Below are 27,217 nucleotides of genomic sequence, written 5' to 3' on the forward strand. Positions count from 1 at the left end.
CCCAACACTCCCTCTCCCATTGAATGTGAATGATAAATAAGCTTCGGCGCAGAAAATGGCGGCGGCGGGGAGCCGTACCTCGTCGTCGGGAATATCAGATTTGAATAACGGCATAGACTGTGGAAGCGTCTCCAACAGTGATTCAAATGACTCTAATCTTTCAAGCAATACGAGAACAGCGAAAACAGGCACCGGGGAAAACTCCCAGTGGAGACGCAAAGAGTTGAGGAAAGTGAGAAGCGTGGATCTGGATAAACCCGAGTCGCTGCTGCTGTCACCGGAGACTGAGAGGGCTCGCTTGTCGGCAGAGCTGCAATTCTTCTCCGTTTCCTCGCCCGGCGGAATTCACGCTTCCCTGCAAAGCCACAGAATTAGACAGAGCACTTCACTCATCGATCATCCGTTTCACAGCAATACTAGCAACATTAGCTATCTGCCTACTGGCGCTCAGGAATTGTTTAGTCCCTCTTTTAAAAGTGACCACCAGTGTGCGGATAATGGTGCCACCGGAACTCTGGAGATAGCATCCTCACAAAATGGGTAAGAGACCATGGTGGAATTGGGGCTAGCTATCGTTAGCTAAATATGAGCGGATGTTGATTGTATGGTGGAACCCGTTATCCAGCCACCCATAATCATGTTTTTAATGTCTGAACTTTTTTGGACTACTTTTACTTCTTTCTTTAAATGGCATAAGTAGCTAGTTGGGTACACTTGAATTTGGAGTTCGCTAGATTGTAAAGCTAGCACTTTTACCTGATATTATGTTGGCGGACCTGGCTAAACTAGTTAGCTGGCTATTACTGGCTACTTTTATTCTGATTTTTAGCGCATCCATGATTTATTCAGGAAAATGCGGCTGTCAGATTCTCCGTCATACTCCCAGAGAAACAAATGACAAGAACGTTGTTTGCGAAACAGTGAATTAAAGGACATAAATCAATAATGGCAATGTCGTTCAATAAGTCATCACTCTAATGAGCCAATGTCATGTAACTAGCTAAGCAGCTAACGATATAAACCCCGTTTTTATTTTTATGACTGTGGACAGCTAGCTGATGTACTTACTTTATGTATACGAAAATTTAACGGTGCACACAACAACGGAAATAACACTTCTACAAAGTTGTATTTATGTTTATGGCGGGTGTTTTCTCATCTTCATCTGGAACTGTCTAGGATTGTGTGTGGGAAATATAATTTAAAGGGCGCTGTTCCCTAACCCTGCTAAGTACTGCTTACCTGTGAGATTACAGGATTTACCCCGATGTTATTTCATTACTATCTCTGGCTCTCTATCATACGACTCCTAAATATCTATCACGTGTAATGTCTGCGCATATAACTGGGAAACAACGCAGGCTACTCTTGTACTACTCAAGTTGAGACATTTTTGACTTTTACTAGTACATTTAGCTATGTAAGTGCAAGGGTTACAATGTTGTTATACAAAATTATCAACAAAACTATAGTGTGAGGAATGAATGACAGCTTTATTGATAAAAAGTGAAAACATATGTTCATACTTATGATTAGACTTCACTCAGTGTAACATTTTCCATACTTTAAATATGCTGTCCCTCCTAAATTTTCCATTTATGAACTGCCTGGTGTAATGTTTTTGTGCGTTTCGTATTCTAAATTGCTTTAGAAATATGATTGCATATATTTTTTGTTTTAGTCCTTTTCACACCATGAGACAAAAAAAAGTAAACTGAGGCAGATTTTGAGGTATCTGTGTCATTTGTGCCTTAATTTGAAGAAGCACAACATTGTACTTCAACCAATACTCAGGGATGAAAGGCCCAGGTTTAGACTAACTGTAATTCATTGTTTATCTCTTGAAGCTTCTAAAAACCTATAACGGCATGCAAATAATGAGAAAAGGAGGGCAGCAGTCTCTTAAGTAAAATCAAGTGATTAGAAGGATAACAACGGAAAGGGTTGGTATGACATTGATTCCAGGCAGTTGTCCGATACTCCAAATTCCATTTGCACTGTTTCAGGGTTGAATTAGTGGGAGCCAAATGACAGGCTGAACAGGCCGTTCTAAGCGGGGAGGTTACTCCTCTGAAGGTGGAGCAAGGTAGTGAATGCCTACTGTCCTGGAGGTGGCCGGTCGCCTGTTCCACCAATGACAACAGGACAAGCGAACGATCGTACGGCACGAAGCAGAGGAGTGGTTGAGGTCGGTCGTCATTTGAGGAACGGAGAGAGAGATAGAGAGAGAGAGAGTGAGAGAGAGTGAGCGAGCAGGGCCACAGGGAGAGCTGAGAGCTCGCAGGTATTTTATGGACTCCGATGTCCAGAGATTTGAAACAGATGTGGGGCCGCAACGGACTTCCAGGGGAAGGAACAGAGGAGAGGAGAGGGGCGCACCGTTAGGAGATGAGGGAGAAGAAAGAGAAAATCTGCCCATGTTTGTGTAACGGTAATTGAATCATATACACCTTGAGCTCTCACCTAGTTGGCATTCGCTGGTGGGGGAGCAGGACCGCTCCACGCCCCCCTACCTCCCCCCCCCCCCCCCCCCCCAGCCCCTGGTTCCTCGTTAGCTTGCGCAAGCCTCCGCACAGAGCTCTCGCATCGCGTGGAACAGTTCCACATCGTGTGGTTGTAGCGGCACCTCGTAGAAAAGATGGCGGGAAGACACCTGGAGTCAGAAATTCACGGATTCACCTAATCCCTGTCCCGTTGTCGGGAGAAAAGCCTGTGAAAGACGCTGCTTCAGGTAAATCCGCTGTGAAAGATGTCACGCTTCCTCGGGCTTATCTGTTTATTACTCTTATGTTATTTAAAAGTGTATGCAAGAAATCAGCACATTGGGAAAGGGTCAGTTGTGGGAGGTTTTTTAATATGTATTTTTTGTTGTGAAAATGGTCTGATTCTGATCTGTAGTGGTGGTTACATATTGAAGCAGTTTATTTCTTTCAGCTCAGTATTTTCACTAAGACCTTAGAAGGAAGGTTCATTCAAAGTCTTATAGTTAATCTATTTTGTATCTCAGAGGCTATGTTTTGTTTTGTTAGTGAAAAATTATTTTTCCTGGACCATTTGTATCTATGGAGACATGGCAAAACATTTTTTTCTGTTGTAATGTTTTCAGAACACTCCTTATCACAGAAACATGCTTCTTTGTCTTCTCCGAGCACATGTGGATTTCATTTTATTAGTGGTTGAGATTATGGGGTTTCCTGGGGAACCGAAACGAATTTGATAAAAATGTTTTTCATATTCAGTTTTCATTAGATTTATTGTTATTTGAGTCTGAATACAACATGTACTTGCAAGTGGGCTAACCATTTCTTCTGAAAATGTTTTCAAAACATTTGTGTAAAGATTGTGCAGTGTTCTAAATGTTTGTTTTGGCATTCTGGGAACTCAAATTAATGTTTGCAAATAGCCTAATGTCCCTTTGCTGAACATTGCTAGAGGACAGATCTAATGAGACAGCTGATTTTCATCTTTACTGTGACCACAATAGGCCTAAACTGACTGAATTCTCCCAAAGAATGGAAAACTAATAAACGTGTAACTATAGTATGAAAACACTTTTCCCTAATCTCTAAATTGTCCCACAACTTCCTCAGTTAGCCTACTTCCTAAAGGTTATTTAATCTTAAAATTAATTGAAAGAGTATGTTCTCACCTAATATATTGGTGCAATGTTTTGTAATTATAGCAGCTGAATAGAGCTTTTTTACGAGAAAACCATTTATAGTCTGTTATGGTTACTGCTTAAATGTCTATGTTAAATATCAACATATGCGTACTTTGGAGCATTCAAGCTATTCCTTGTTTGTGTTTTTTTAAATAGGCTAACTACTCAATAAGGGTGTATTTATCAAACAAGCTTTTCACTTTTGTTACAATGGAACATGTTTTAGAAACCCCTGGGTATTAAGAATCATTTACAGTATGTCAAAGTCCTGAACCATGGACTGGATAGTATAGGATATAGGCCTACATTATAACAATACCCTGGAAATATGATATTTGGATGGAAAAGTATGAAAGTTATGTGAAGTACGTGTAGGATCTCTTTGCCTATTGTGAAGTTTCAGATTTCTGTTTCCCTGTTCACAGATGTTGCAACACTGCTTGATAGAAAAAATCGTCAACAATTAGGCTAAATGACAATGCTGTGGTTTGGCGCTGATAATGGATAACTCCTCGATAGCAGCGAAGGGGAAAAAATCTGGCTAGTGGCACAGCTTACGTTGTGTTGTCGGTTGTGTTGGCTTGTGTGTTTTTTTTGTTTGTTTTTTTTTTTCTTTCTTTGCCGGAGGAGTTTCGTTTGAGACGGAAGAACCCGGGGATGTCTCGAATGGGTGTTCCCAACCCGCAGGGCCTCGGTTAATTTTTTTGTTTTCATTTCCAGCGGATGTGGTGTAGGAGTCCTGCCTCTCCGGTCGGGATGGCGGAACGCCGGTCAGATTCCCGATAAAGTCCTCCAGCTGGAGCTCATCCTGAAACTCATTTTCTAACAGTGTAGAGATCAGGCTGCCGCTCCCTTTCTTTACCACAAAAATGCCTTTATTAGATATTGTTTTGTTCTGTGTTGACGCACTACAATCATTTGACAAACTGAACAATCTAACAAGGAGAAGAAAAAAAAAAACACAAAAAAGTCTAGACGTCATATTTAGTTGTGCATTGCATATTTTCCTCAGGTTTTACATGGAGGTGGGTCCAATGCAAAATGTTAATTTGCCCGAAGGCTCATTGTCATTTTTTTTTCAGTAGATTTATTTGGCTGGCATGTAAAAATGAACTTGGCCCCTGTCGGTGTCTGCCGTTTGTAGTGTGTCATGCGTAGTCTACAGCAGCTGCTGCCATCCCATCCCATTTACAACCGTGGAGTATAGAGTCCATATGTCGCCATTAACGGCTGTTCACTGGATGGCTTTGGTCGGCTCTGGATCTGTACATCAAGGTTGTGATTAACCATATCTCAGGAGAGCTGCAGTTACGTCTATTATTTTATATTGTAATCGCTAATGATTTCATTTGATGAATTGTGCGCAAGTCGACATGACCAGGTGTTCGGTGTAGAGTGATTAATCATTTAGAGCTGCTTGTCCAATGGGGTTTGGTCTCCAGGGGATCGTGCTGATTGGCTGTGTCAGGCTCTCAGTGGGAAACCGCAGTCATTGGTCGATAGGTGTCAGCACCAATCGGTCTTTGTTTTTTTTTCTGTTTAATTTGATGAAGTTTTCATTTGAATTTAGCCTTCTGTAATGAGTCTGAGGATGCATTTCTATGGCTCCGGACACGGTGTATGTAAGTATAGGGAGGAATATCAAATGCGAGATTACAGTTTTTGCAGGAAACATTTTGAGCCAAAATGGTATCCTGCTTGTAAACTGAGTAACACATGACCTACTTGTATGAATTTGCGAACATCTTTATTCTTGGCAGTGTCGTTTGATTTGATTTTCCTGTGTGAAAATCTAGATTAGTACCATTTTGAAGTCCTATTTTTATGTCTCTTGAACAGCTTGCTAACCCGTGCTGCACTATGTGCCCGACAGGGTAAATTGAATTTCTGGATCTTAGGAGGTTATAGGAAGCCTAAAAACTATAGACCACAGCAACCACTCTAACAAATGGGGCACTGTACTTATCGGCATTGTGGTCAGTAATGACAAGATGACATTTGACCGTCTCTAGCGAGAATAGCTCTGGAGACAACAGTCCCCTTCTTCTTCATTAGACATAATAGGCCTGTGAGTGACTTCTGCAAATGATTGTGGCCTGTTACAAAGAGGATTGCAAATAAGGATATTACTCAGCACTTTTAGAATGCATTAGGGTAGCGCATATCTTTTACTGAGGAAAAACCATCTTTACGCCAACCTCCCAGGTTCTTCTGGGAAGGTTTTTGCAATACAAAACAAAGGAAGTGAAATGTTTTTGTAGGTTTTTTCCCCCTCCCCCTCAGGGCGGGAGAGAATCAGTAATTCTCCCCGACCTTGACCTCCATTTTGAGTCCGTTTGAACAGGGAAAAATTCCCTCTGGCAGACAGAGAGGCCATGCACAGAACTGGCACAGATTACTGTGCTGTATGAATCCAGTCTTCCTCACATGTGACTTGGAGTGGACCAATAGCACGCCTTGAAATTCTCGTCCATTGGTCAGAACCAATAGAGGTAGAACCAGAACCAGCAGTTCCACAGTTTTAATATGCATTTCACCAAGCCCATGGGAAGCCTATGGGTGACGTCACAGTGACTTGGTCTTTATTTATTTTACAGTGGGAGGTCACAACATACTTTTACTCAAACATTACAGCCATTACATTCTGAGTGTTCACCAAAGAAAAAAGAAGAATCTAAAACCACTACCTTTTTGAGTGCTTTTCTACTTTTTATTTTCACCGCACAAAGCATCTCTGAATTGAAGCCCATCGTGGTCAAAGACAGAACAGCACCCAGAACATACAGTACTTCAAACCCCTGTAGTATTAGCCCATCACGGACATGTACAGGTTCATTACAGCCGTTTATGTGATGCTCTTGGCAGCTCTGATGATGGCAGTTTGAAATTTCACCTGCGTGAGTGTGGTGAACTCTCATCTTTCCATCCTGCATCTGTGGCTGCAAATCTGTGTGTAATGTCAAAGTGAGCTGTTGGAGCTGTCACACTTTAATTAAACATGCTTGGAGCTATTTATGTGGGTAGATATTGTAGATTAGCTGGCAGCCGTGACATTTCTTTGTTTAAGGAGAGAGGGCCTGATGCTCTGATAAACTTGAGGTCATTATTTTGACGGGAAGTTGAGTCACGTTGTGTTGCAGGTGTAGGTCTGCTGGCTGAATGGTGACCCGTAAACTGGCAAAAAATCCGAGCCTCCTTGAGTTTGGCATGCCAGGTTTTGGCCTGCAGCCATTGGCTGTAACCAACACGGAGAACTCTCTTCCTTCCTTCCAACCCCCCCCGCCCCCGCGTGTTTTAGAGATTAATTTCTTTGAATTTCAGGCCGTCATCTTGGAGGAAATACTGAGTGGTGTCCTTACATTCTTGAGGTGTAGCTCAGCTTTAAGGCCATGGTGGTTTTTTTTTTTTTGTTTGCGCAAGACCATGTGACCATAATCGCGATTCCATCACAAAGCCCTACATGACAACTGCAGTGACCGGACACTGTGGTCATTGTGTTTTTTCCCCCCTTTTGTGCAGATTTGATTTGGTTATAAGATTCCTTAGAAGTTCACTCTAATTCTCTTTTCGACTGAACACTGTTCTGCGGAATTTCTTGAAGGTTCCAATCGGTGACGTTTAGTAAAATTGTTCCAGTGTTGACAGGACCCCCACTGTGTGTCACGCCAATAGTTATGGCTGTGATTCTGAAAATGTTACGTAAGCCCGCCTACCCATGTCCTGAACGCCCCCCCCACCCCCCGTGTGTTTTTAGTCCCTTTGTCTCTGGGGGCGCTATAAAAGTCAGCCGCCCAGCGATATATCGTGGAAGGGGCGTGTCTTAGGGTGGTGCCCGAGAACCTACCAGGAGCTTCGCTGCAGTTCTGAGGTCAAAGGGCACGTACCGTAACCCTGTCATAGGAGGCTGGAGTCGGTCATAATGTACCCTTCTGCTCACAGACAGCAGGCCGCTGAACGCGAGGCACGCAGTCATCCTTACCGCCATTCAACTCCTGGGTCTGGACGCACCAGACTCTGCGGGCTGACTGCAGCAACACTCTTCCTGTCCTCAACTTGACTTTTTGTTTTTTTCTTTTCTTCTCGCCTGTAACGGAGGAAGCGAAGCCTCTGCTCTGATCTCTGGGCCTCGCATACATTAAATGACTTAAACACATTGAAGTATGGACGTGCTGACCCGGAGTGATAATAATTAAAGTCACATTTGGCTGAAAGATTGCCGCAGTGACTGGAATCTCTGGACATTTTCCAAATTACTTTTGGAATTTCATTAGCAAGTGGCCCGTGGAGTGCTGGAAATTTATAAGTAATAAAAAAAAAAGTAAAGTTTTTTATAATTTATTTTGGTCGACAGCTCGGTAGTTCCAGTGTTGTGCATTGAGTCGGGTAGAGCAGCAGTATGCGGGTGAGAGCCGGAGTTTTGGGCGTGGCTCTGCGTGTGAGAGAGGCCCTGGCCGTACCCGAGCCAGGCTCCGCTTACACACCTGAGTCTGAAATCGAGTCCCCGCCGCCAGGTATCCCAGGGCTCACCTGCGCAGGCAGCACAGTGGGCCTTTGTTCCCCTCCCGGTGCATTGTGGGATAGCTGTCATACGAGAGGCAGGGAGCTTCGCCGTGGCCTTTTATTTGGAACTCAGGGTTCATTGTTCCTCCCTCCATGTCCAGGGGGGTTTGCTTGCTATTTGTGTCTGTAAGAGTGAATGAAAAACATGCCATTCTAGCAGACTTTCTTCTGTGGATGTAACTCTTTACCAGATAGCCTATATCATACTTTAGAAGCTGTGATTTTCGTCTCTGGCTGATCTTTTTAAATCTTTCGAAAATTATGCACAAATGTGGTGAACATCGTTTGAGCACAGAAATCATTTGAGATTCTGACATTGTATTTTCTGTGTCATATTTTCTGTATCAGTATTTTTGTATCGTATAGCCTAGTTTTTTAACCTGTGACTAAAGGCCCAAGCCTAAACTCGACCAGTGTGGAGTACCTATGGGCATGTACTCACTTGAGAACCCTGTTTTTCCCAAACGCGGCGTAAGATGGCGCTTATGTTGTGACATTGTGGGACGGCGTGACGTATCGCGTGGGCCGCGGATGGAAACGTGCTGAAGGCCGCCTGCGGTAGGGAAGCGTGACCTTCGCTGCGGGTTCGGGAGCGCTGCTTCCTGTCTGTAATGACTGTGTCGCTGTACTTCCTGTCTGCAGCCGGGACATGGACGGTCGGGACGCCCTGCGCAGCCTGCAGAAGATGGAGGACCGGCCCGAGGAGCGGACCATCCGGGAGAAGCTGAAGGCCACCTGCATGCCCGCCTGGAAGCACGAGTGGCTGGAGAGGCGCAGCCGCCGGGGTCCTGTGGTGAGCCAAGGCGTCCGGAAAAGTGCCTGCGCTAAAAAAACTCCCATATCTTGCACACACATTCAGAATGATCCCACAGACACACTCAGTCACACACACACACACACACACACATTCAGTCTCTCTCTCTCTTTCTCTATCTTTCTCTCTCTCACACACACACACACACTCACACACATTCAGTCTCTCTCACTCTCTCTCTCACACACATACACTCACACACATACACACTCACGTCCAGTCTCTCTCTCTCTCTATCGCTCTCACACACACACACACACACACACTCGCACATGTTCATCTCCCATGCTTCCCGACTGCAGATCCTAAACAGGAAACTGGACTTGCGACATATATTGTGAAGATGAAATGGGAAGGAAGTTCACAGGCCGTACTCACAGACAGACGGGTCCTCGCATTCAGTTGCCTGTGTCCTGCCTGTTTCATCACTTGTGTCCTACGTGCTCGGTCACACATCCTGTGCGCTTGGTCACGCCTCGTACCCCCCCCGCCCCCCCAGGTGGTGAAACCCGCCCCTCTGAGACCCCCGGATGGGGGCGAGGCAGGAGCCGAGGCCCAGCCGCTCAGCTCCCCCCGGTCCCGCGGCCGCCGCAGCCCCTCCCCCGGCCCCTCCTCCTCCTCCTCCTCTTCCTCCGCCTCCTGCAAGACCAGCGGGAAATCGGAGATGCGCATGAAGCGAACCTCCCCGGTCCCCGTAAGTCACTGTGTGTGTGTACGTGTACGTGTATGTGTGCGTGTGTGTGTGTGTGTTGTGTATGTATGTATGTATGTTTATGTTTATGCGTATGCGTATGCGTATGCGTATGTGTATATGTATCTGTATGTATATATACTGTATTTGTGTCTGCTTGCATTACCATTTTCTCCAGGGAACGCATGTGTTCCTAAGTTGAAAAATTTAGGGGCGCACTAATAAATCCCAATTAGTAGATGTGCTCCTAACTAAATTCTTTTTCCAGTTAGCACATCAGTATTCATGAGCAAATGCTCCTAAAACGGGGGCACTGTAGAGCCCTGATTACACAGCTGCTGCACGGAAGTGACGCTAGTAAAAAAAAAAGAAAATCCTGTTAACAAACACAGGGAATTAAGTGTTCGTGGAGACTTAGCACCCTCGCTAAGAGCTGGTTTAGTGTGTCACACACAGTGCTGAGAGACCATGGCTTTGTTCAAAGCCAGTACATGAGAACCCGTTAATTAGACCTGTCGCCTGTCTCGGTTATATGTAATTACCCCGGGCCTGGTGTGCGCGGGGTTTTGTGTGTCCTCTGTAATTTCTATGGCATGTTTTTCATTTGGCTAGTTTCAGAGCGGGCGTGTCACGCCCCCGCGACGGGCGCCGTCTCCGGACGGCTTCTCCCCCTACAGCCCGGAGGAAACCGGCCGCAGGGTCAACAAGGTCATGAGGGCCCGCCTCTACCTGCTGCAGCAGATCGGGCCCAACTCCTTCCTGGTTGGAGGAGACAGCCCCGACAACAAATACCGGGTTTTCATTGGCCCACAGGTAAGTACCGTAAAAGTTGAATGAATTTCAGTAAATGAGCAAACCCTCATGAAGAGAACAAGCATGTTTATTCAGGAAAATTGTAGTTGTAGTTGGTTATTCTGTTCAAGGAATAACCAGCATAACCTAGAACTGCCTCGGCAACTTTAACAAAATAGGTGTTCCACTCTGTATCTGCAGAAACCAGATATGTATAAATGAGAACCATCTCTGCCAGAAAGGAGGATTAATACATTGTGAACGGTCAGGTTTCTGTCAAATCGCTGTATTAATTTAAAACGAGCAAGACTGCCTTCCTTGGCCTGTTCATTTTACCGTTGAGGTTTCTGGGTGTCCGCTCCTGCCGTGTAGTCTCTTAGTTACACGGCGACAGTAGAAACACTCTCTCTGTCGGGAGATTTCGGTGTGTAGAATGAGTACTGCGCAGGATATGCAGGATGTAGAGGATCTGTGCAGAACTGCACCGGAGGAACTGTCCTATTCATCACCTTCTCTGCGCAGACCTGCAGCTGTGGCCGGGGGACCTTCTGCATCCACGTCCTCTTCGTCATGCTCCGGGTCTTCCAGCTGGAGCCCCAGGACCCCCTGCTCTGGAGGAAGACCCTCAAGAACTTTGAGGTAAAATCCCCCCCCCCCCCGCCCCCGTTTTCAACATCCAATGAAACTGCTTCTCCCAGACTTACTCAAACAAATGGGACGTGCATAGTGTTAGGTTAAGTGCCAATGATTGCTCTCTAGATAATCTTTTATTATGGGCAGCAGTGTAGTATAATAGAACTGGCTTTGCAACCTAGAGGTTGCAGGTTTGAATCCCAATGACCACTGCCATTGTACCCTTGAGCAAGGTGCTATACCTGCATTGCTTCAGTATATATCCAGCTGTAAGATGGATGCTATGTAAAAAAAACAGTGGGTTAATTCACCCTGGATGAGAGTCTCTGCTAAATGCCTGTAATGTTTTGTAATGATTTCTGTCTGATGGTTTAGTTTTGTGACAGGGCAGCGTCTCGCTCTGTAGTCTGTGAGCTTTTTCCCCTTCCTGCTCCCAGGTGGAGAGCCTGTTCCAGAAGTACCACAACCGGCGCAGCTCGCGGATCAAAGCCCCGGCCCGCTGCACCATTCAGAAGTTCGTCTCCCGCCTGTCCAGCTCGCACACGTCCTGCGCATCCAACACCTCCGCCTCCAGCACCGAGAGCAGGTGGGGGCTCTGAGCACACCTGACTCTGCTGAGGGGGGGAGTTCTCAACCCTTCTGGGGCCTCCTGTTACTCCCCGTATTTTGTAAATGTAGTTAACTTTATTAAGTGCAAACAAAATTGAACACATACTGGCATTTTATCCATTAGCATGTTACTGAAATATGGTGAAAGGGGAAAAAATCGTGCAATAGTAAAAATGTTATAGTGAAATTTAGTAGATAATGAATATTAAATAGTAAACTTTGACTGTGATTATTGTATGGTAGTACAAGTACCTTCAAAGTACCTTTAAAAATTTGGTACAGGTGGATAATTTGTAGTTTCGTTGTGTCAGGTGTGTTTTCAGCACTGCTTGTTACTTGTCATTTTGGGTTAATATGACTGCACACAGATTAAGTAAATATGCTGACATTAATAGAGATATGAGTGACTGAGCTGTGGCCCTTTCGGCTGTGTCTGTCTGTCTGTCTGTCTGGAGCAGCAGTCTGAAGGACGAGGAGGAACAGATGTGTCCCATCTGCCTGCTGGACATGCTGGACGAGGAGAGCCTCACCGTGTGTGAGGAGGGCTGCAGGAACAAGCTGCACCACCACTGCATGTCCATCTGTGAGTCTCCTGCCCGTCCACAGACTCGCACACGCACGCACGCACACACACACACAAACACAGGGCCTCGGTGCTCAACATAATGAACAGGCAACAGCCAACTCAAAGACTTTGCCCTTTAACCCTTTTATGATGTGAGATCACAGTTATGTGATTAGAATGTTCTTAACTGAACATTCTAATACTGATGTCACAATCACTCCTGGTGGCTGAGTGCAATGGAGTTCTAGAACAGTATTTATTTGCACCAGAATATGGGGAAAAAATAAGACCAGTGAGAAGAGTGAGATCTTAGGGTTGCTGCATTTACCTTTATTGTTCCATTGTGGAGGGTGGCCTTGGCTATTTTCATTAAAAATATCTTTCTCACTATTACTATTGGGAATGTAATTGGGGAAAGTACTCCATGTCAAATTTAAGAGCTTTTATACAATCATTGTTCAGCAGTTTGTTCAAATTTGATATATTCTGGAGATTGTTGCACCTGGAAGTAGTGTGGAACCAAATATAGCACACTAAGTCTGCAAGAAGAATGGGTCCGATGGAATGTTTTGGCTGGCTAATGCGTTGTGGTTTGTTGTGGAACCTGACTAAATTTGGTATTAAATCTGTGCTCTGTTCAAATGCAAAGGTTTGGATGTGTTTCCAGTGAGAATTCTTAGATTTCAGCACATCGCACCCTAATTACTTACATACGCAGTGCATGCCAGCGTTGCTTCGATATCCTCGTAAAACAGTGTTGGAAATGGGAAAAGTCGTCAAACCTGTCATTGTTTTACATTTTGAATAACCCAAGAATCCCTTTAGACTTCAGGGAAAGCAGTTTGTGACAGTGAACCACTTCACGTTCGTATGTTTTGGGTGCGTAACCGAGAACTGGATTTTTAAAAAGTATATCCTTGGACCGTCGGTATTAACCCAAATGTTTCTTCTCATCTTCTGTCTGGTCGTAGGGGCAGAAGAATGTCGACGAAACCAGGAGGCCTTAATTTGCCCTCTTTGTCGAACCAAATGGAAGTCACATGACTTTTACAGGTACAGGCCATCGTCTTTGTACTCTGACTCGTCTGTCTGAAACCTCAAGCAAGGAAGTTGTATTTTTTTAAAAATTACGCCAGTGTTTATTTTGTACAAGTTCATGTACAAGTTCAGTACACACTCAGAATAGTTTGTTTTAAAAGTGCAGCACGCACCTGGTTCTGAGTGGATTTAGCAGTTGGTGCTACAGCTGCGATGAATTAGGCCATTAAGCAAGCCAAACCACAGGAGTCAAAACGGCACAAACAGCGGGTTCAGATCCCTCAGTTCATTTGTTTTGAAAATGCAGTTTTAAGTTTCATTCGCTTGAAATGTCTCGGATCAAATGTCATCTGAGGTATCTGTGCGGTTTCACGGACCAGACGAGCAGGCTTTGATCTTTGTTCTACATTTCTGGTTTTGGGCTGCATTCTAGAAAATCTCTCTCATTGTTTTCTGCTCAAGTTACAAAAACAGCGAGAGGAGGCAGCCACTCTCTTGAGGAAATATGTAACCAGGGAAAAATCTTCAGTATGACCGGCTTTAGTACTGAAAGGTGAAGTGAGGCATTGTGGGTCCACAGCTACGAGCAGACCGGCCCGGCGGACGGTGCGGAGGGAGGTCATCACGGACAGCAGCAAGGGCAGCAGAACCAGGCCACGCCCCCCGACGACGGCCAGACGTCGCCACCGGAGGGCGACTTCAACCTGCCCCGCTACGGGGTGCAGCAGATCCCCGAGGCCTACGCCGAGCTCGCCGAGCCGTGGGTCAGGGTGAGCAGCGTCGCTGCGTGACACGTCTCAGACACACACACACACACACACACACATGCACCACGTGATCCTGCACAAGGCCTTTATGTGAATTACATTCATTTTACCCTCTCTTTCTGTTCACTATTTTAACCCACTTGCATGTATTTTAACCCTATTTTATTGTATTCTTACTCCCATGTGAAGGACATTGATCTGCATGCTTTCTTGACAGAAAGGTGCTCTTACAGTGCATTACTGTTATCGCCATAGACGCTGTAAAATTTGCTCCAAGGACATGTTGCCCTATTGAACATTGCATAATTACTGCAGTGTAGACAGAGAGCATCTTTGTGCTAACGCATGCTTGTGTCCCACACGTGCAGGTTTTTGGGATGGAGCTGGTGGGCTGCCTGTTCTCCCGGAACTGGAACATTCGGGAGATGGCCCTGCGTCGGCTGTCCCACGACGTGAGCGGGGCGCTCCTGCTGGCCAGCGGGGCGGGGCCGGGGGCCAACGGAGCGGGGCCGGGGGCCACTGGGGGAGGGTCCGGGGCCCTCGGGGAGCTGGTGGTGGAGTCCTGCTGCAGCGTCCTCTCCGTGGTCTGCGCAGACCCCGTGTACAAGGTCTACGTCGCCGCCCTGGTGGGTACCTGTGGAAGGGCAGGGTGGGGAATTAACGGCAGCCACCAGCTGAACGCTGGGAAATTTTATCTGTGGGTGATGAGTTTGTCTACTCTACCAGCCACTCTGGCAGATAACCACCATCACCTGCTCAATTCTAAACATCTATTTGTCTGGTAAAAACGTTGACATTGGCTGGTGAATTTTAGGATGTACCAGCCACTATGGCCAGTGGATGAAAAAGTTAGTTTCCTGCCCTGTGGAAGAGTCGTCATGTGATTGTATTTGGCCTTTCTTACAAGGAGGTGCATCATGGTGCTGTCCTTTTTCAGTGGCAAATATGCTTAACTTTATATTCTGTTTGCCTCAGTCATTTTGCCTCAATCTCAATCACACTCTCCTGTAATGTGTTTTTAATTATGTTTATAATTTAATTTTGATGTTTTTGGAAACACTTTTTTTTAACTGCGTACTTCCTGTAAACCATCTGTGGATTTAAATTAAGTCGTTATTTTTCTCGACTGCACCAGGTGTGAAGACTTCCTGCTTAATGGCGTCGCTCGCTTTTCCACCCCAGGCCTGTAACTGACCGCCAGCGCCGCCCGTGTGTACTTTTCATTTTCTCTTTCCTGTCGGAGATTAACCCCGTGGCCCTCCTTCCTGTTTTCCCAGAAAACCCTGCGGGCGATGCTGGTGCACACCACCTGCCACACCGCCCCCGAGCAGGAGAGACTGCAGCGGCTGCTCTCCCCCGTGGTGGAAACCATACTGGTCAAGTGCGCCGACGCCAACAGGTAACTTCACCTGGGGAACCGGAAGCAGCTCAGCGAGTTCTGTTCCGTAAATTTACGACATTACAATGCTATGATGAATTAAACCCACATGTTTGAGATACAGATATAGCCGCATGAGGCATGTTATTAATCATATGAACTATTCAGTGTATTATGTATAGGCTTGCCTACAGCCTTAAGAGTTTGTTCATAAATTCAGCAATGTTAAGTCATTCATTCATTCAGTCTTGCATAGAAAACTTACCAGATATTGCTATGCAAGAGTTGCAGTGCTGGAAAGCTAAATATAGGGACTATTAAAATGTTTTTGGAATTTATGAGGAAGTTTTATAAAGAAGACACTGCTTCATCAAAACCTTTTGAAAATTTGACTAAAGGAAAATCTTGACCATACGCTCTCTCTTAAAGTTGTTGTTAGTTGGCAGCGCCATCGTGTGACCGAGTGTGGTATTACACAGAGCACACTTGCACCGATAAGCCCATCTCGGCTTTAATGTCAATTCAAAATATGTTTCAAAGACCCTGTGCAATCAAAATCACATTTAATCATATTTTTAAAGTTGCATGAAGAACCAAAGCTATTTTCCCATGTATGAAAATTAATTATTTGTTCCCTGTCGTAAGTGTTGAGGTGTCTAACCCAAAGTGCGTGTCTGTGCTGTGATTGGCTGCAGTCGGACGAGCCAGCTGTCGGTGTCCACTCTGCTGGAGCTCAGTAAAGGACAGGTGGGGGAGCTGGCGGTGGGCAGGGAGATCCTCAACGCAGGTACACACCTGCCGTTCCTAAGCAACCGTTCATAAGTTCCCACTTCCTCCTGAACACACACGCACCGTGATGCAGACAATGCCACTCAGTGGCTATGTTTACATGTGTACCAGTTCCCCAATTATGGGGAGTCATCAGTTTATACCAGTATTTAGATTATACTGGGTGCAAACAATACTCCTCCCTTGTGCATGGATGTGGTCGTACTGGCTAATCTCCACATCTTCTCTGTCCCGCAGGATCTATTGGGATTGGAGGGGTGGACTTTGTCTTAAAGTGCATCCTGGGGTCCCAGACCGAACCCAGCAGCTGGCAAGCTCTGCTGGGACGCCTGTGTCTGACCGACCGGCTCCTGCTGGAGTTTCCCGTCGAATTCTACCCCCACATCGTCTCCAGCGGGACCGTCCACCACTCGCAGACTCTGGTGGAGAGGTACGTTCACAGGGCAAAATGGATCTGTCAGTATAATTGCACAGAGGGGAGCGTGTGCGTGATTCTCTGTGCTGTTTACTGAGTGAAGAACAAGCAACGTTTCACTTAGCCATCTGGTCAGCTCAGCAGGGACTGAGCTTCTAGCATAACTCCCATCTTTCAGCAGTCAATTACTGCATATGTGTGAACTATCTTGTTTTTATCTTTGTAGGTACCAGAAGTTGATGGCTCTTCTCAGCTTTACGCTGCAGTCAATTAATTACTCTTGAGCTTCCAGCATAACTCCGTCTTTCAGCAAGCAGACAGTTACTGCATACGTGTGAACTATCTTGTTTTTATCTTTGTTAGGTACCAGAAGCTGATGGCTCTCCTCGGCTTTGCGCTGCGCTCGATCGATAACTCGCACTCCATTGTGGGCAAGCTGTCGCGGCGCCTGTTCCTGAGCGCCGCCCGCATGGTGGCCCGCGTGCCGCACGTCTTCGTCCGGCTGCTGGACATGCTGAGCGGCAGCGGCTCGTCGCACCACGCCCGCATGCGGCGCCGCCTGCTGGCCATCGCCGAGGAGATGGACGTGCTGGAGGACGCGCACGCCCTCGTCGTCGGCCCCCTCGCCGGGCCGCCCGCCCCCCGGAACTCCCCCGCGACCTCCGAAAGCAGCTCCCCCGCCCACACCGTGCGGCTGTCCGATGGTGCGGCCCACGACGGAATGGCGGGAGCCGGGCCGGAGGACCTCACCGAGAGACTGGCGGCCGTTACCGCGAGTTTCCCGGCGCTGGGGGTGTCAGCTGATCGCCCAAAGGACTTCATTCAGGACGGCAGCAGGCCGCCGAGCGAATGTCAGAGCTCCTCTTCCTCAGGCCACTCCCCTTCCTCAAGCCACTCCCCCTCTGCAAGCCACTCCCCCTCCCTCCCGTCGCCCTCGGCGTCCCACCCCTCGCCCTTCCCGGCACCCGAGAGCCCCAGGGCGCGACCGCGAGACCCCGCCCCCAGCAAGCCGGCCGACGCCTCCCCCGGCGCCCAGCGCAGGCCGCAGAAACTGTCCCCAGTTTTCAGCCCACCTCACGCCCCCCACCCCCTGCCCTCCGGCCACATCCACAGACCAAAGGCGTCCCGGCCCACCCCTGGGGAGGGGGGCAGGGCCTTCGGGCTGGACGCGCCGGACGTCCCTCCACGCCGCGAGGGGATCCAGGCGGGCGCGGCCCTCATCCCCAGCGAGGACACGGCCTTCACCCCCGTGGAGGAGGACGGCCCGGGGGGGCTGGAGGGGTGCGCCGAGCTCAGCTCCAGCATGGAGGACCTGCTGGAGGCCCCCGTCGTCCCGGGCGACGGCACCGTCACCTTCCGGTCGGAGGTGGCCGTGCTCCCCCCGGAGCTTGCCGGCTCGGAGGGCCACGCCTACACCGACGACGTGGCCCACAACCAGCAGTGCAAGGAGAAGATGGAGGCCGAGGAGGAGGAGGCGCTGGCCATCGTCATGGCGATGTCGGAGTCCCAGGATGCTTTGCCCACCATTCCTCAGCTGCAGGTGGAGAACGGGGAGGACGTCATCATCATCCAGGCGGATGTAAGTGCAACTCCTCTCCCCCCGTAGGGGTCTTGTGATAATTCCTGTACTGTATGTGGCTCTGTTTCAGAGAAGATGCAGCATCAATGAAAATAATTAGTTTGGGGTTCCGACCTGTTTTTTTTTTTTTTTTTTTTTGCAAATAATCTTGTAGGTAATTCCACTGAAAAGTGTCTTTGTGACCGCGCCTCTGTAAATATGAATAAATTAAAATGGACTGTTCTCATTGGCAGACTCCGGAGACTCTGCCCGGCCCTACCAAAGCGAAGCAGCCCTACAGGGAGGGGGGGGAGTGGCTGAAGGGTCAGCAGATCGGGCTGGGGGCCTTCTCCTCCTGCTACCAGGCCCAGGACGTGGGCACCGGGACACTGATGGCCGTCAAACAGGTAGAGTAGCCCTAGCGCTCACAACAGGGCCCTCACAACAGGGCCCTCACGGCCAGGTGACCAATCAGAGGCAAGGCCTGCTAATAGATTAGAGCTTTCCCTGGAACTCAGGATTCCAAAGGTGAAGCATAAAGTGGAGAGGTCGCCTTTTGTTTTTATGCCCCAAAGCTGTGGAACACATCAGATTTGCACCGTCAGTTGACAGTTTTAAAACACAGCTAAAAATGTGTACATATAGGATGGCTTATAATTTGTGAAATTATTTGTTATGGATTCTCCCCCCCCCCCCCCCCCAGGTGACGTACGTGCGGAACACCTCCTCGGAGCAGGAGGAGGTGGTGGAGGCGCTGCGGGAGGAGATCCGCATGATGAGCCACCTGAACCACCCCAACATCATCCGCATGCTGGGGGCCACCTGCGAGAAGAACAACTACAACCTGTTTGTGGAGTGGATGGCAGGTCAGACCCCAACTCAACGCCAAAATGCAGCGGCCTGAACCTCTTAGGCCATGAGTGCATTTAGAGATGTTCCGTTTCACAACGCGGTCTCAAGCTCATGCCATTGCCCGTCTGGACTAATTGTCCATGTTAGCGCTGTTGAATTTTCCCCCTCCCATTTCTACCAGTTTTTTAGCTGGTCTAGTCCAGCTTCAATAAAAGTTTGTTCTATAAGTTTGCTGTAAGTGGGGTGAAAAAAGAAACCTAGAACACTACAGGGTGGTGATGATCTTTACTGCGTTTGATATTTACCGTTGCAGCATATCGACCAGCCCTGTTTGTAAGTCTCGTATTGTAACGGTTCTGAGCTCACCTGTGTACCTGTCCTCAGGAGGCTCCGTCTCTCACCTGCTGAACAAGTACGGGGCGTTCAAAGAGGCCGTCATCATCAACTACACCGACCAGCTGCTGCGGGGCCTGGCCTACCTGCACGAGAACCAGATCATCCACAGAGACATCAAAGGTCAGGGGTCAAACGCCGCAGGGCTGCTGGTCACTGCTGGGCTCTCGTCCAGAAGACCCAAACAATGACAGTCCTTTAACCAGCGGTGGAAAGTCCAGAGGTCAGAAAGTTAAAGTCCTACCATGTGTTTCCTCCACTCATAAACTCAGCCCAGCTGATTTCCCTAATTAGTTCAACTTCCTGGGGGAAGAATTGGGCTAATTAGCAAATCCTGGTGGAACAAAATACCGGAGAGGACTTTCACTTTCTGTACCTGGATTCTCCAGCTCTTCCTTTAACATGCAGTAAGCCCCGCCCCCCTTACACACTTCCCTGCTCTGTGTTGCGAAGGTGCCAACCTGCTGATCGACAGCACGGGGCAGCGGCTGCGGGTGGCGGACTTCGGGGCGGCTGCCAGGCTGGCGTCTAAGGGCACGGGGGCCGGGGAGTTCCAGGGCCAGCTGCTGGGCACCATCGCCTTCATGGCACCCGAGGTAAAGAACGCAGGAAAGATGCTCATTCGCAGAGAGAGGGCGGGGTTTAACATCCTGCAGCGTGGTGCAGCTTTCCTCATCTCACTGAGACGTGCTTCGGTCGTGCTGAGTGTGCAGAACAGAGCTTTCACATTGAAGACCTCAATGACCTCAACACAAGGGATGACATCACCGCAGCCAGGCTTACTTGTACAGAGCTGACCTTTCACCCCCATTTTAACCCCACAGGGCTTGTTTGAGTGAGGGTAGGCGATGACATCACACTTGTCGTTAAACAAGCTTCTGCCGTCCGCCTGCATGTTGGAAAAACATGTTTGTTGTGCCTGTATTTGGCAAATGAAGCGGACACAGAATTTTAGGGTCCTTTCCAGTACACGCATATGTAGCTCTGGGTAGGCCTGGGCTCCATAAGCATGTGTGAACAGCAGCTACGTAAACGTCCCCAGACAAAGCAGGGCGGAGTCCAGCAATCATCACACTCTCAGTTCAGTCACGTGTCTGATAGGATAGAGGGGATTTAGCTTTATCATTGACCAAAAGCCATCAAAACTAATCCTTTCAGGACCCAGCGACGCCTGGCCTTTTAGTTAATTGTTGTTCTTGTGGTTCGGACCATTTTTAATCAGGATTTTAGCTGGCTGCAGCTCTTCAACTTATTTATGCTGAAAAAGAGCATTACACTTTTTCTGAACAGTAACAGGATCCAAGTTTTTAAGCTTAGGTGTGATTAAAGTGGATTTATGAAGCAGGACTCTGCCAAGAACGAATGTATGCATCCATTATCTTTGTAGATAGCATCTCCACTGTGTGCTTCACTGTTCTTGGCTTATCTTCATGATAATAAATTAAATCAGAAGCTGTAATGTCATCCACCCAACTTGTATTGATTACATTGCATATAAAACGGAATCTTATATAGTTTCTGAACTACAGCGACTGAACATCCTGGAGTTAGACATCTTTTGACCCTTTTCAAGACTGCCGGTGACTGGTACCTACCTTCTGACTGTATTTCCAGGTGTCCTGTGGGTGTCAGCTAAACATAGCGTCCACCATTCAGCGTTAGCTTTGTTCTGTTGTTACCAGAGCGCTCCTCTCTGTTTTTGCGGCATTAATGTGATGCCACTGGCTGCTTGGTTTCCGTGTCTTTATCCCTGTGTTACCCTCGTCCCTGCACGTGAGGCTCATTCCCGGCCGCGCCGTGTGTGTGTGTGTGTGTGTGTGTGTCGCAGGTGCTGCGGGGGCAGCAGTACGGCCGCAGCTGCGACGTGTGGAGCGTGGGCTGTGCCATCATCGAGATGTCCTGCGCCAAGCCGCCCTGGAACGCCGAGAAGCACTCCAACCACCTGGCGCTCATTTTCAAGGTGAGTGGCACCGTGAGTGGGGGGGGGGTTCACATGGAGTTTGGGGTTGTATTTTTGGCTTTACCTCAGCCTCTAGCAGTTAGGGTTTCCAGATGCCTGGTTTTGGACTGGAAAATCTGGTTTTCAAATTATTTGTACAGGTCTGGTATGTGGTCAGTAATTAATTGGAATTTGACCGCTAGTTTTGTAATTTCTTCCATCTTCACTGTTATACTTTTCCTCCTTGCCCGCCTCCATGATCAGTTCCGACAGTGCCACCAATGAAATGTGAATGTGCACACTTTGTGACCCTTTACGGTCACTTTGTGACACTTTGTGCACAGTTTGTACTGACGGACTGCCGTACTCTCAGATCGCGAGCGCCACGACGGCTCCGGCGATCCCGGCCCACCTCTCCCCGGGCCTGCGGGACGTCACCCTGCGCTGCCTGGAGCTGCACCCCCAGGACCGGCCTCCGTCCCGCGAGCTCCTCAAGCACCCCATCTTCCGCCTCAACTGGTAGCCAGCGACTCCCCCCCCACCCAGGCCTGGAGAGTGTGGACCTCGGAACACAACCCAGGCCCTGAGAGCCCCGCCTGTCCACAGAGGAGCCAATCACAGGAAAGCTCTCTCAAAGCAGCCAATCGCATGGAAAGCCACAAAGCAACCAATCACAGCCCTTATGTGCCTCCACGTGCAATGGCCCCTGTCTGCTGTACCTTTGCACAAAATGCAAAGCAAGTCACATGATCTGTTCATGAATTGTGCCTTGTTAAAAAGTGCGATATAAACTCTCATTCCACCAGCTTTAATGGCAAGTCCTACACTTATTTTTTAAACTATATACTATTTATGTAATATATGTTTTTTTCTCTATTAAGGAAGTTATTTGATAATCTTTTTTTAGCACTTTTGCATCCATTTGCATATTGTGTTTTTTTTAAATGTTTTTTTTAATCCTCTCAAAAGTCACAAATATTTTTGACCACAAACGCATTCATATGCATTTCACAGTATATCACTGTCCGTTGCTGTATACTTGGTAAGCAGAGTCGCTAAATGATTTATTATGATATTATTCAACTTTAATTGTTGTTTTTTATGTAATGACCATATATATACACACACATGTACACACATCCTCCTGATTTGTGCATTGTACTGTTGGGTCGGTTAGCTTGAATAATCAGAAAAATTAAGCTATATTCCTTATACGTGTTTCAGGGAAAAGTGATATTTTATAAACAATGAAAGTAGAAACAATGATGAATGTGAAAACTTTTGATGCTGATACTTCAGTGATGTGATGTGTAGCATCTGGATTTTAAAAGTAGACGAAATGTAGTGATATACAGCATATATATATATACACACACACACACATACTGTAATGTATTAGGAATGCATTTCTGTGCTTTTAGGTGTTATTTGAATCATGTTAGTCAAATTTAGCCTTTCTAATTTGAGACCTTTATAATGTTTAAAAAAAAAAAAAAAAAAAGGTTTCAGGGGGATGTTTTGATGTCAGGGCACAATTTTTTTGCTGTTTTCTTAAATCTCACTGATAACATTTGGCCCTTGTGAATCTGAAGAGGAGGTTTGCTTGGATATTATCATTCCATCTCTAAATAGAGCTTTGCCATATTTTTTAGTCATTGAATCGGATATTTCTCAAATATTTCTTTGGTGCTGTTCCTTCAACTTCAGTCAACAATTTACATGCTTTTATGAACAAGTTATATTGGATTATTTTGGGAAAGATATACATTGTTTTTTTTCCTGGTCTTCCACAAGGTTTTTATTTGTTGTATATTTCTACGTTATGCAACATCTGTTTGTGTGTGTGTGTGTGCGTGTGCGTGTGCGTGTGCGTGTGTGCGTGTGTGTTTGTGTGTGTGTATGTGTGCGTGCTTGTGTGTGTTCTCATGTTATACTCTGGTCTCAGTATTGAAAACAGCAGGGGAACTCATAGAAGCATGCTGTAGATTTTTATTTGTTTTAGTCATTATTCATTGACCAATTTCATTGTTCTAACTAACTGTGTTATTCTGGTTGTAATCTGTGAAGGAAGCAAAATAAGATGGCAATTGAGCTCTCTTGTAAACATTTCGGAATAGCAAAAAAACTTTGCACGATGTAATGTGTGTTTCATTGATACCCCAAAACAAACCATTCATCTAGATGTGTCATATCAGTGTTTTTTGTGATTTGGCTGAAAAACAAACAAAAAAATCTTACTAAACTGAAACTTCAGTCTATAAAGATATTTTTGTACAAGTTGGATTAAGGCTGGAGAGTTCAAGTACTGTTTAGTAGCTACAAGTCATGTACTTTTGTACTCATGTTTCTTTTGTGCCACTTCATAAATCCAGATTTTTTTAATACTGTTTTTATTTTTCTTACTTTTTTGTAAGAGCTTTACATGTATGCACACTTGCAATTTATTTACTGGAAAAACTCATTTCTCTCAGACACGTAAAAGGTATTCAGTATTACTTAAATGTATCTCACCTGTAGTTCTGATGGATGTCCATGGCTTTGATTTATTTTCTCGTCTTACTGCATCTTCTACAAACTTACAGGTGTATTTTGTATTATTTTAAAAGCGGAAGTTATGTATTCTTATTTTCGTTTCTGAATTGTAGCTGGACTGCTATGTGGATTTTTTTTTTTTTTTGCGCCATTTCCTGTTTCACTTGGTACTTTTTTTTTTTATTTGTAAATAACGTCTATTGCTGTTTTATTCCATTCTGTACTACCTCAGGTATACTATAGGTTTTCTTCTACCAAAGTTCACTTTCTCTATATATGCTATTTTGCTGTATTTTTTCTTTGAAGATGTCCAGGGCTTAAGGGCTAACCTCTATTAGCACCTTATTGTGCAAGCAACTTTAAATCTCTGGGTAAAGAAGAAATTGGCTTAAATTGTATTTTGTATTTTGAAATATATAAAGATATTTTAATTAAAGGTTTAGCCAATTGATGCATTTTATAGCATACTGTTGAAATGTTCTGGTGTTCGTCTTAATAGTAAATAAAAGATTTTCTGGGGAAATAAGACTTAAGTTTCAGATTTATTTGACAATTGCTGTGATAGCCTAACTTCCCATATTAAATGGACATTTGAAACGCACAGTTTGCTAATACCTATCACTCGTACTTTAAGTGAGGAATTATTTATACATTCTTGATATGAGTGCATACGTTTTGAAAAGAAACAAGCTGAATTGAACATTTTGAATCAAATAAGTTTTTTATCATTGATAATGAGTTGGAATGAATATTTATGATAAATATTTATAGGGGGATAAAAAGGTTGAATCCTGCTCGTATAAAATGTGGAATTAATTGATTTAAGTGATCATAAGGTAAGGGTGACTGTAAGGACTAACAGAACCTAACCTAGCCTAGGTGGTATATTTATAAACGCACCATTCCACATTAGCTGCGCTCCTATCCAATGCATCATAAATCCTCAACAATTATATAGCTAGTTACCTAGAAACTACTATGCGCCTACTAAAATATATAAATTGTTCGGTGTAAGTGTCTCCGCTAAAACAAACTGATGCCAAAGAACCGCTTCTGTCCTAGTTTTCCACAAAAGCATCGCTCCACCCCACAGTGACGAGCCTATAAGGTGGGCAACACCCTTACTGGGGCTGGTGGGAGAGATTGGGCTGCTGTCTTACGTGAGGAAGAGGTGTGAGTGCGGCAGTATAGCGTCGTCTGCAGTCAAGGTCTGTATGTTTTCCTTCGAAAATTATTGCTTGCATTCGCGGAGGAGACAAGTCGTGTGTATGCCGTGAGGCGTTTTACAGCAGCTCGTGATTTCTTACAGTTTCATCTGGGTTGATAACTGATGCCAGTTATCAACCCAAATGAAACTGTAACACAAATGATTTTGCTAATCGATAGAGATGTGTGATGGGATGACATGAACTACAATGTTCAGCTTTAGTTTTCTACCTGACGTCAACTGGGGAAATAATAATATAATTAGCTAGCTAACTTCGGGTAGCATAATGTGGTCAGCTAGTTTCCCTTTGTTTATTGTTATGACTCGGCAATAAAACAATAATTGAGCTGGATGGCTAGCTACCATAGCTCTTGGGCTTCTCATAATGGACCTCTAGCTACGGTTAGCCTAGTCGCCTTTCCACCAAGTATGTATTTTGCTTTCCACAGGAGATTAGCAAGCTAACTGCATAGATGCTGTGTTATAGTTAGCTACAACGTTAGCTGGCTAAGGGTTGTCAAGACGAATAAAAATAATCGTGAATTATTTTTAAAAAAATGAACGGTAATGTTCACGTAGCTATGTTTTAATCTAAATTAGTAACGTGTTTTTTCATCTCACGTGTCAAAGTGATTCGTTTTCGATTGGCTTCATGGACAGGCCTCGCCACAATAACGTCAATGTTGGCTAGCCTGCAGCTAACGTACTACAACTCAGTGTTGCTTCCTGGGGCAAGTGCTGTTTATGCACAACGTGTTTTTTCATACCACGTGTCATAATGATATGTTTATGGAACGTGGTGATGGATATTACAAAAAATAGACTAAAATGTTTCATGTTGAAGCTGACATTTTTAACGTTAGCCATTCTACTGAAATGAACAATGAGTTCATTTCTAATTAGTTCATTTTCTTTGGGTAGCCCCCTCATAAATGTCATCGAGAGTAAGAAAATAGAATTTAAAGCATGTTCCAAAAATGCGGAAAAGGCTATTGTGATGCCAGGTAGACTGTGCTATCTGCCAATTTAAGGGTTGGTGGGTGTACTCTACACCGCGCCGGGTTTTGCTTAATATCGCCTATAATGTGGGTACAGATTCCTTGTTACATTATAATTAGCTAGCTCTTCCACATAATGGAGGCTGGTATTTGACAGCCATTATCCATGAACCTATTCTTTTTATTTCTTTAGTTTGCTCTTTGAAAGTACTACTGTGCAACTGGGGTGTGACACCTCGGTCCCTATTAATAATATTATTTTGGACTAGTAGGTGCTGATCTTGGATCAGTTTTCTTTGCTCTACACGGCATAACCTTTTCATGTTCATAGGTATAACCTATATCATATCCATTATGAACAAAAAGCCAAAGATGGTCCTAGATTATAATGGGTCTTGTACTTTATAAATATGAACCCTACATCTTTAATGGAAATGTGGTCCTCATTGGAAGGTTTTCAGTTTGTCTGTGCTTGAAAATTTTCCATGTTGATATTTGTTTGCAAATATGGGGCCAAAATCTTAGTTTTGATTTGATAACCATGGAATTCTGCTTGGAAAGTCCCTGTTGGTTTTGAATCCGTTCCAAACATGGAAAAACAAGAAAAACACGCAGCAGGACTAAAACCAAACCTAAGGCTTAATCAGATTTTGATCTTGTTTTTTAAAAATGTATTCCTGAAACCAAATGTTTTCCACACTTAGCTGAATAAGCCTGACCTACATTTTAACGGGCCTTCTGGTGTTTTTGTTCAATGACAGATTGTTTTCATCTGGGGAAAGCATGTTTTGATTGGTTGGACCGATAGCAAGGTTGCTCCAGTCCGCCAGCTGGGACATTCAGTGAAATTAATAGTCACACTAGGCCCTTATTATCATTTCCACCATTTAAACCTAATGTGCCACTCTCCTGTTCTTAGAATAGTCAAGGCTTTGGACATGTAAACAGCACTGAACTGTACTTTCAGAACTACATTAGTGTCCATTGTAATTGAATTTGTATGTGGCAAAGAGACTATTTTTGGCG

General features: G+C 45.7%; 2 protein-coding genes across 2 annotated transcripts in view; both read left to right on the forward strand.

Annotated features, from left to right (window-relative positions):
- Positions 1–24,509, forward strand: LOC118206649 (mitogen-activated protein kinase kinase kinase 1-like). Its single transcript, XM_035379583.1, has 20 exons — positions 1–540; positions 8,864–9,014; positions 9,535–9,729; positions 10,339–10,539; positions 11,041–11,157; positions 11,589–11,737; positions 12,219–12,343; positions 13,297–13,378; positions 13,944–14,133; positions 14,499–14,756; positions 15,408–15,529; positions 16,204–16,295; positions 16,535–16,727; positions 17,076–18,291; positions 18,525–18,677; positions 18,974–19,136; positions 19,507–19,638; positions 19,969–20,111; positions 21,344–21,475; positions 21,828–24,509. Exons 1-20 carry the CDS (start codon positions 56–58, stop codon positions 21,975–21,977), a joined length of 4,449 nt encoding a protein of 1,482 aa, XP_035235474.1. The 5' UTR covers positions 1–55; the 3' UTR covers positions 21,978–24,509.
- The window catches only part of LOC118237160 (macrophage immunometabolism regulator-like), a 7,240-nt gene continuing 3,453 nt past the window's right edge, over positions 23,431–27,217 (forward strand). Inside the window, exons 1-2 of the mRNA XM_035435625.1 lie at positions 23,431–23,435; positions 25,032–25,194. Coding sequence (XP_035291516.1) covers positions 23,431–23,435; positions 25,032–25,194 — 168 coding nt within the window. The remainder of the gene's footprint in view (positions 23,436–25,031; positions 25,195–27,217) is intronic.

The sequence above is a fragment of the Anguilla anguilla genome, chromosome 10 (assembly GCF_013347855.1).
Source record: "Anguilla anguilla isolate fAngAng1 chromosome 10, fAngAng1.pri, whole genome shotgun sequence".
In the NCBI taxonomy this organism is placed as follows: domain Eukaryota; kingdom Metazoa; phylum Chordata; class Actinopteri; order Anguilliformes; family Anguillidae; genus Anguilla; species Anguilla anguilla.

What these genes read in the sequence shown, in the direction of transcription:
- LOC118206649 (XM_035379583.1), top strand. Translation starts at nt 56, where the DNA reads ATGGCGGCGGCGGGGAGCCGTACCTCGTCGTCGGGAATATCAGATTTG. An exon ending in GCCTCCAGCACCGAGAGCAG is followed by an intron (nt 11,738 to 12,218) that starts GTGGGGGCTCTG and finishes TGTCTGGAGCAG; the next exon opens with CAGTCTGAAGGACGAGGAGG. An exon ending in AAGTCACATGACTTTTACAG is followed by an intron (nt 13,379 to 13,943) that starts GTACAGGCCATC and finishes GTGGGTCCACAG; the next exon opens with CTACGAGCAGACCGGCCCGG.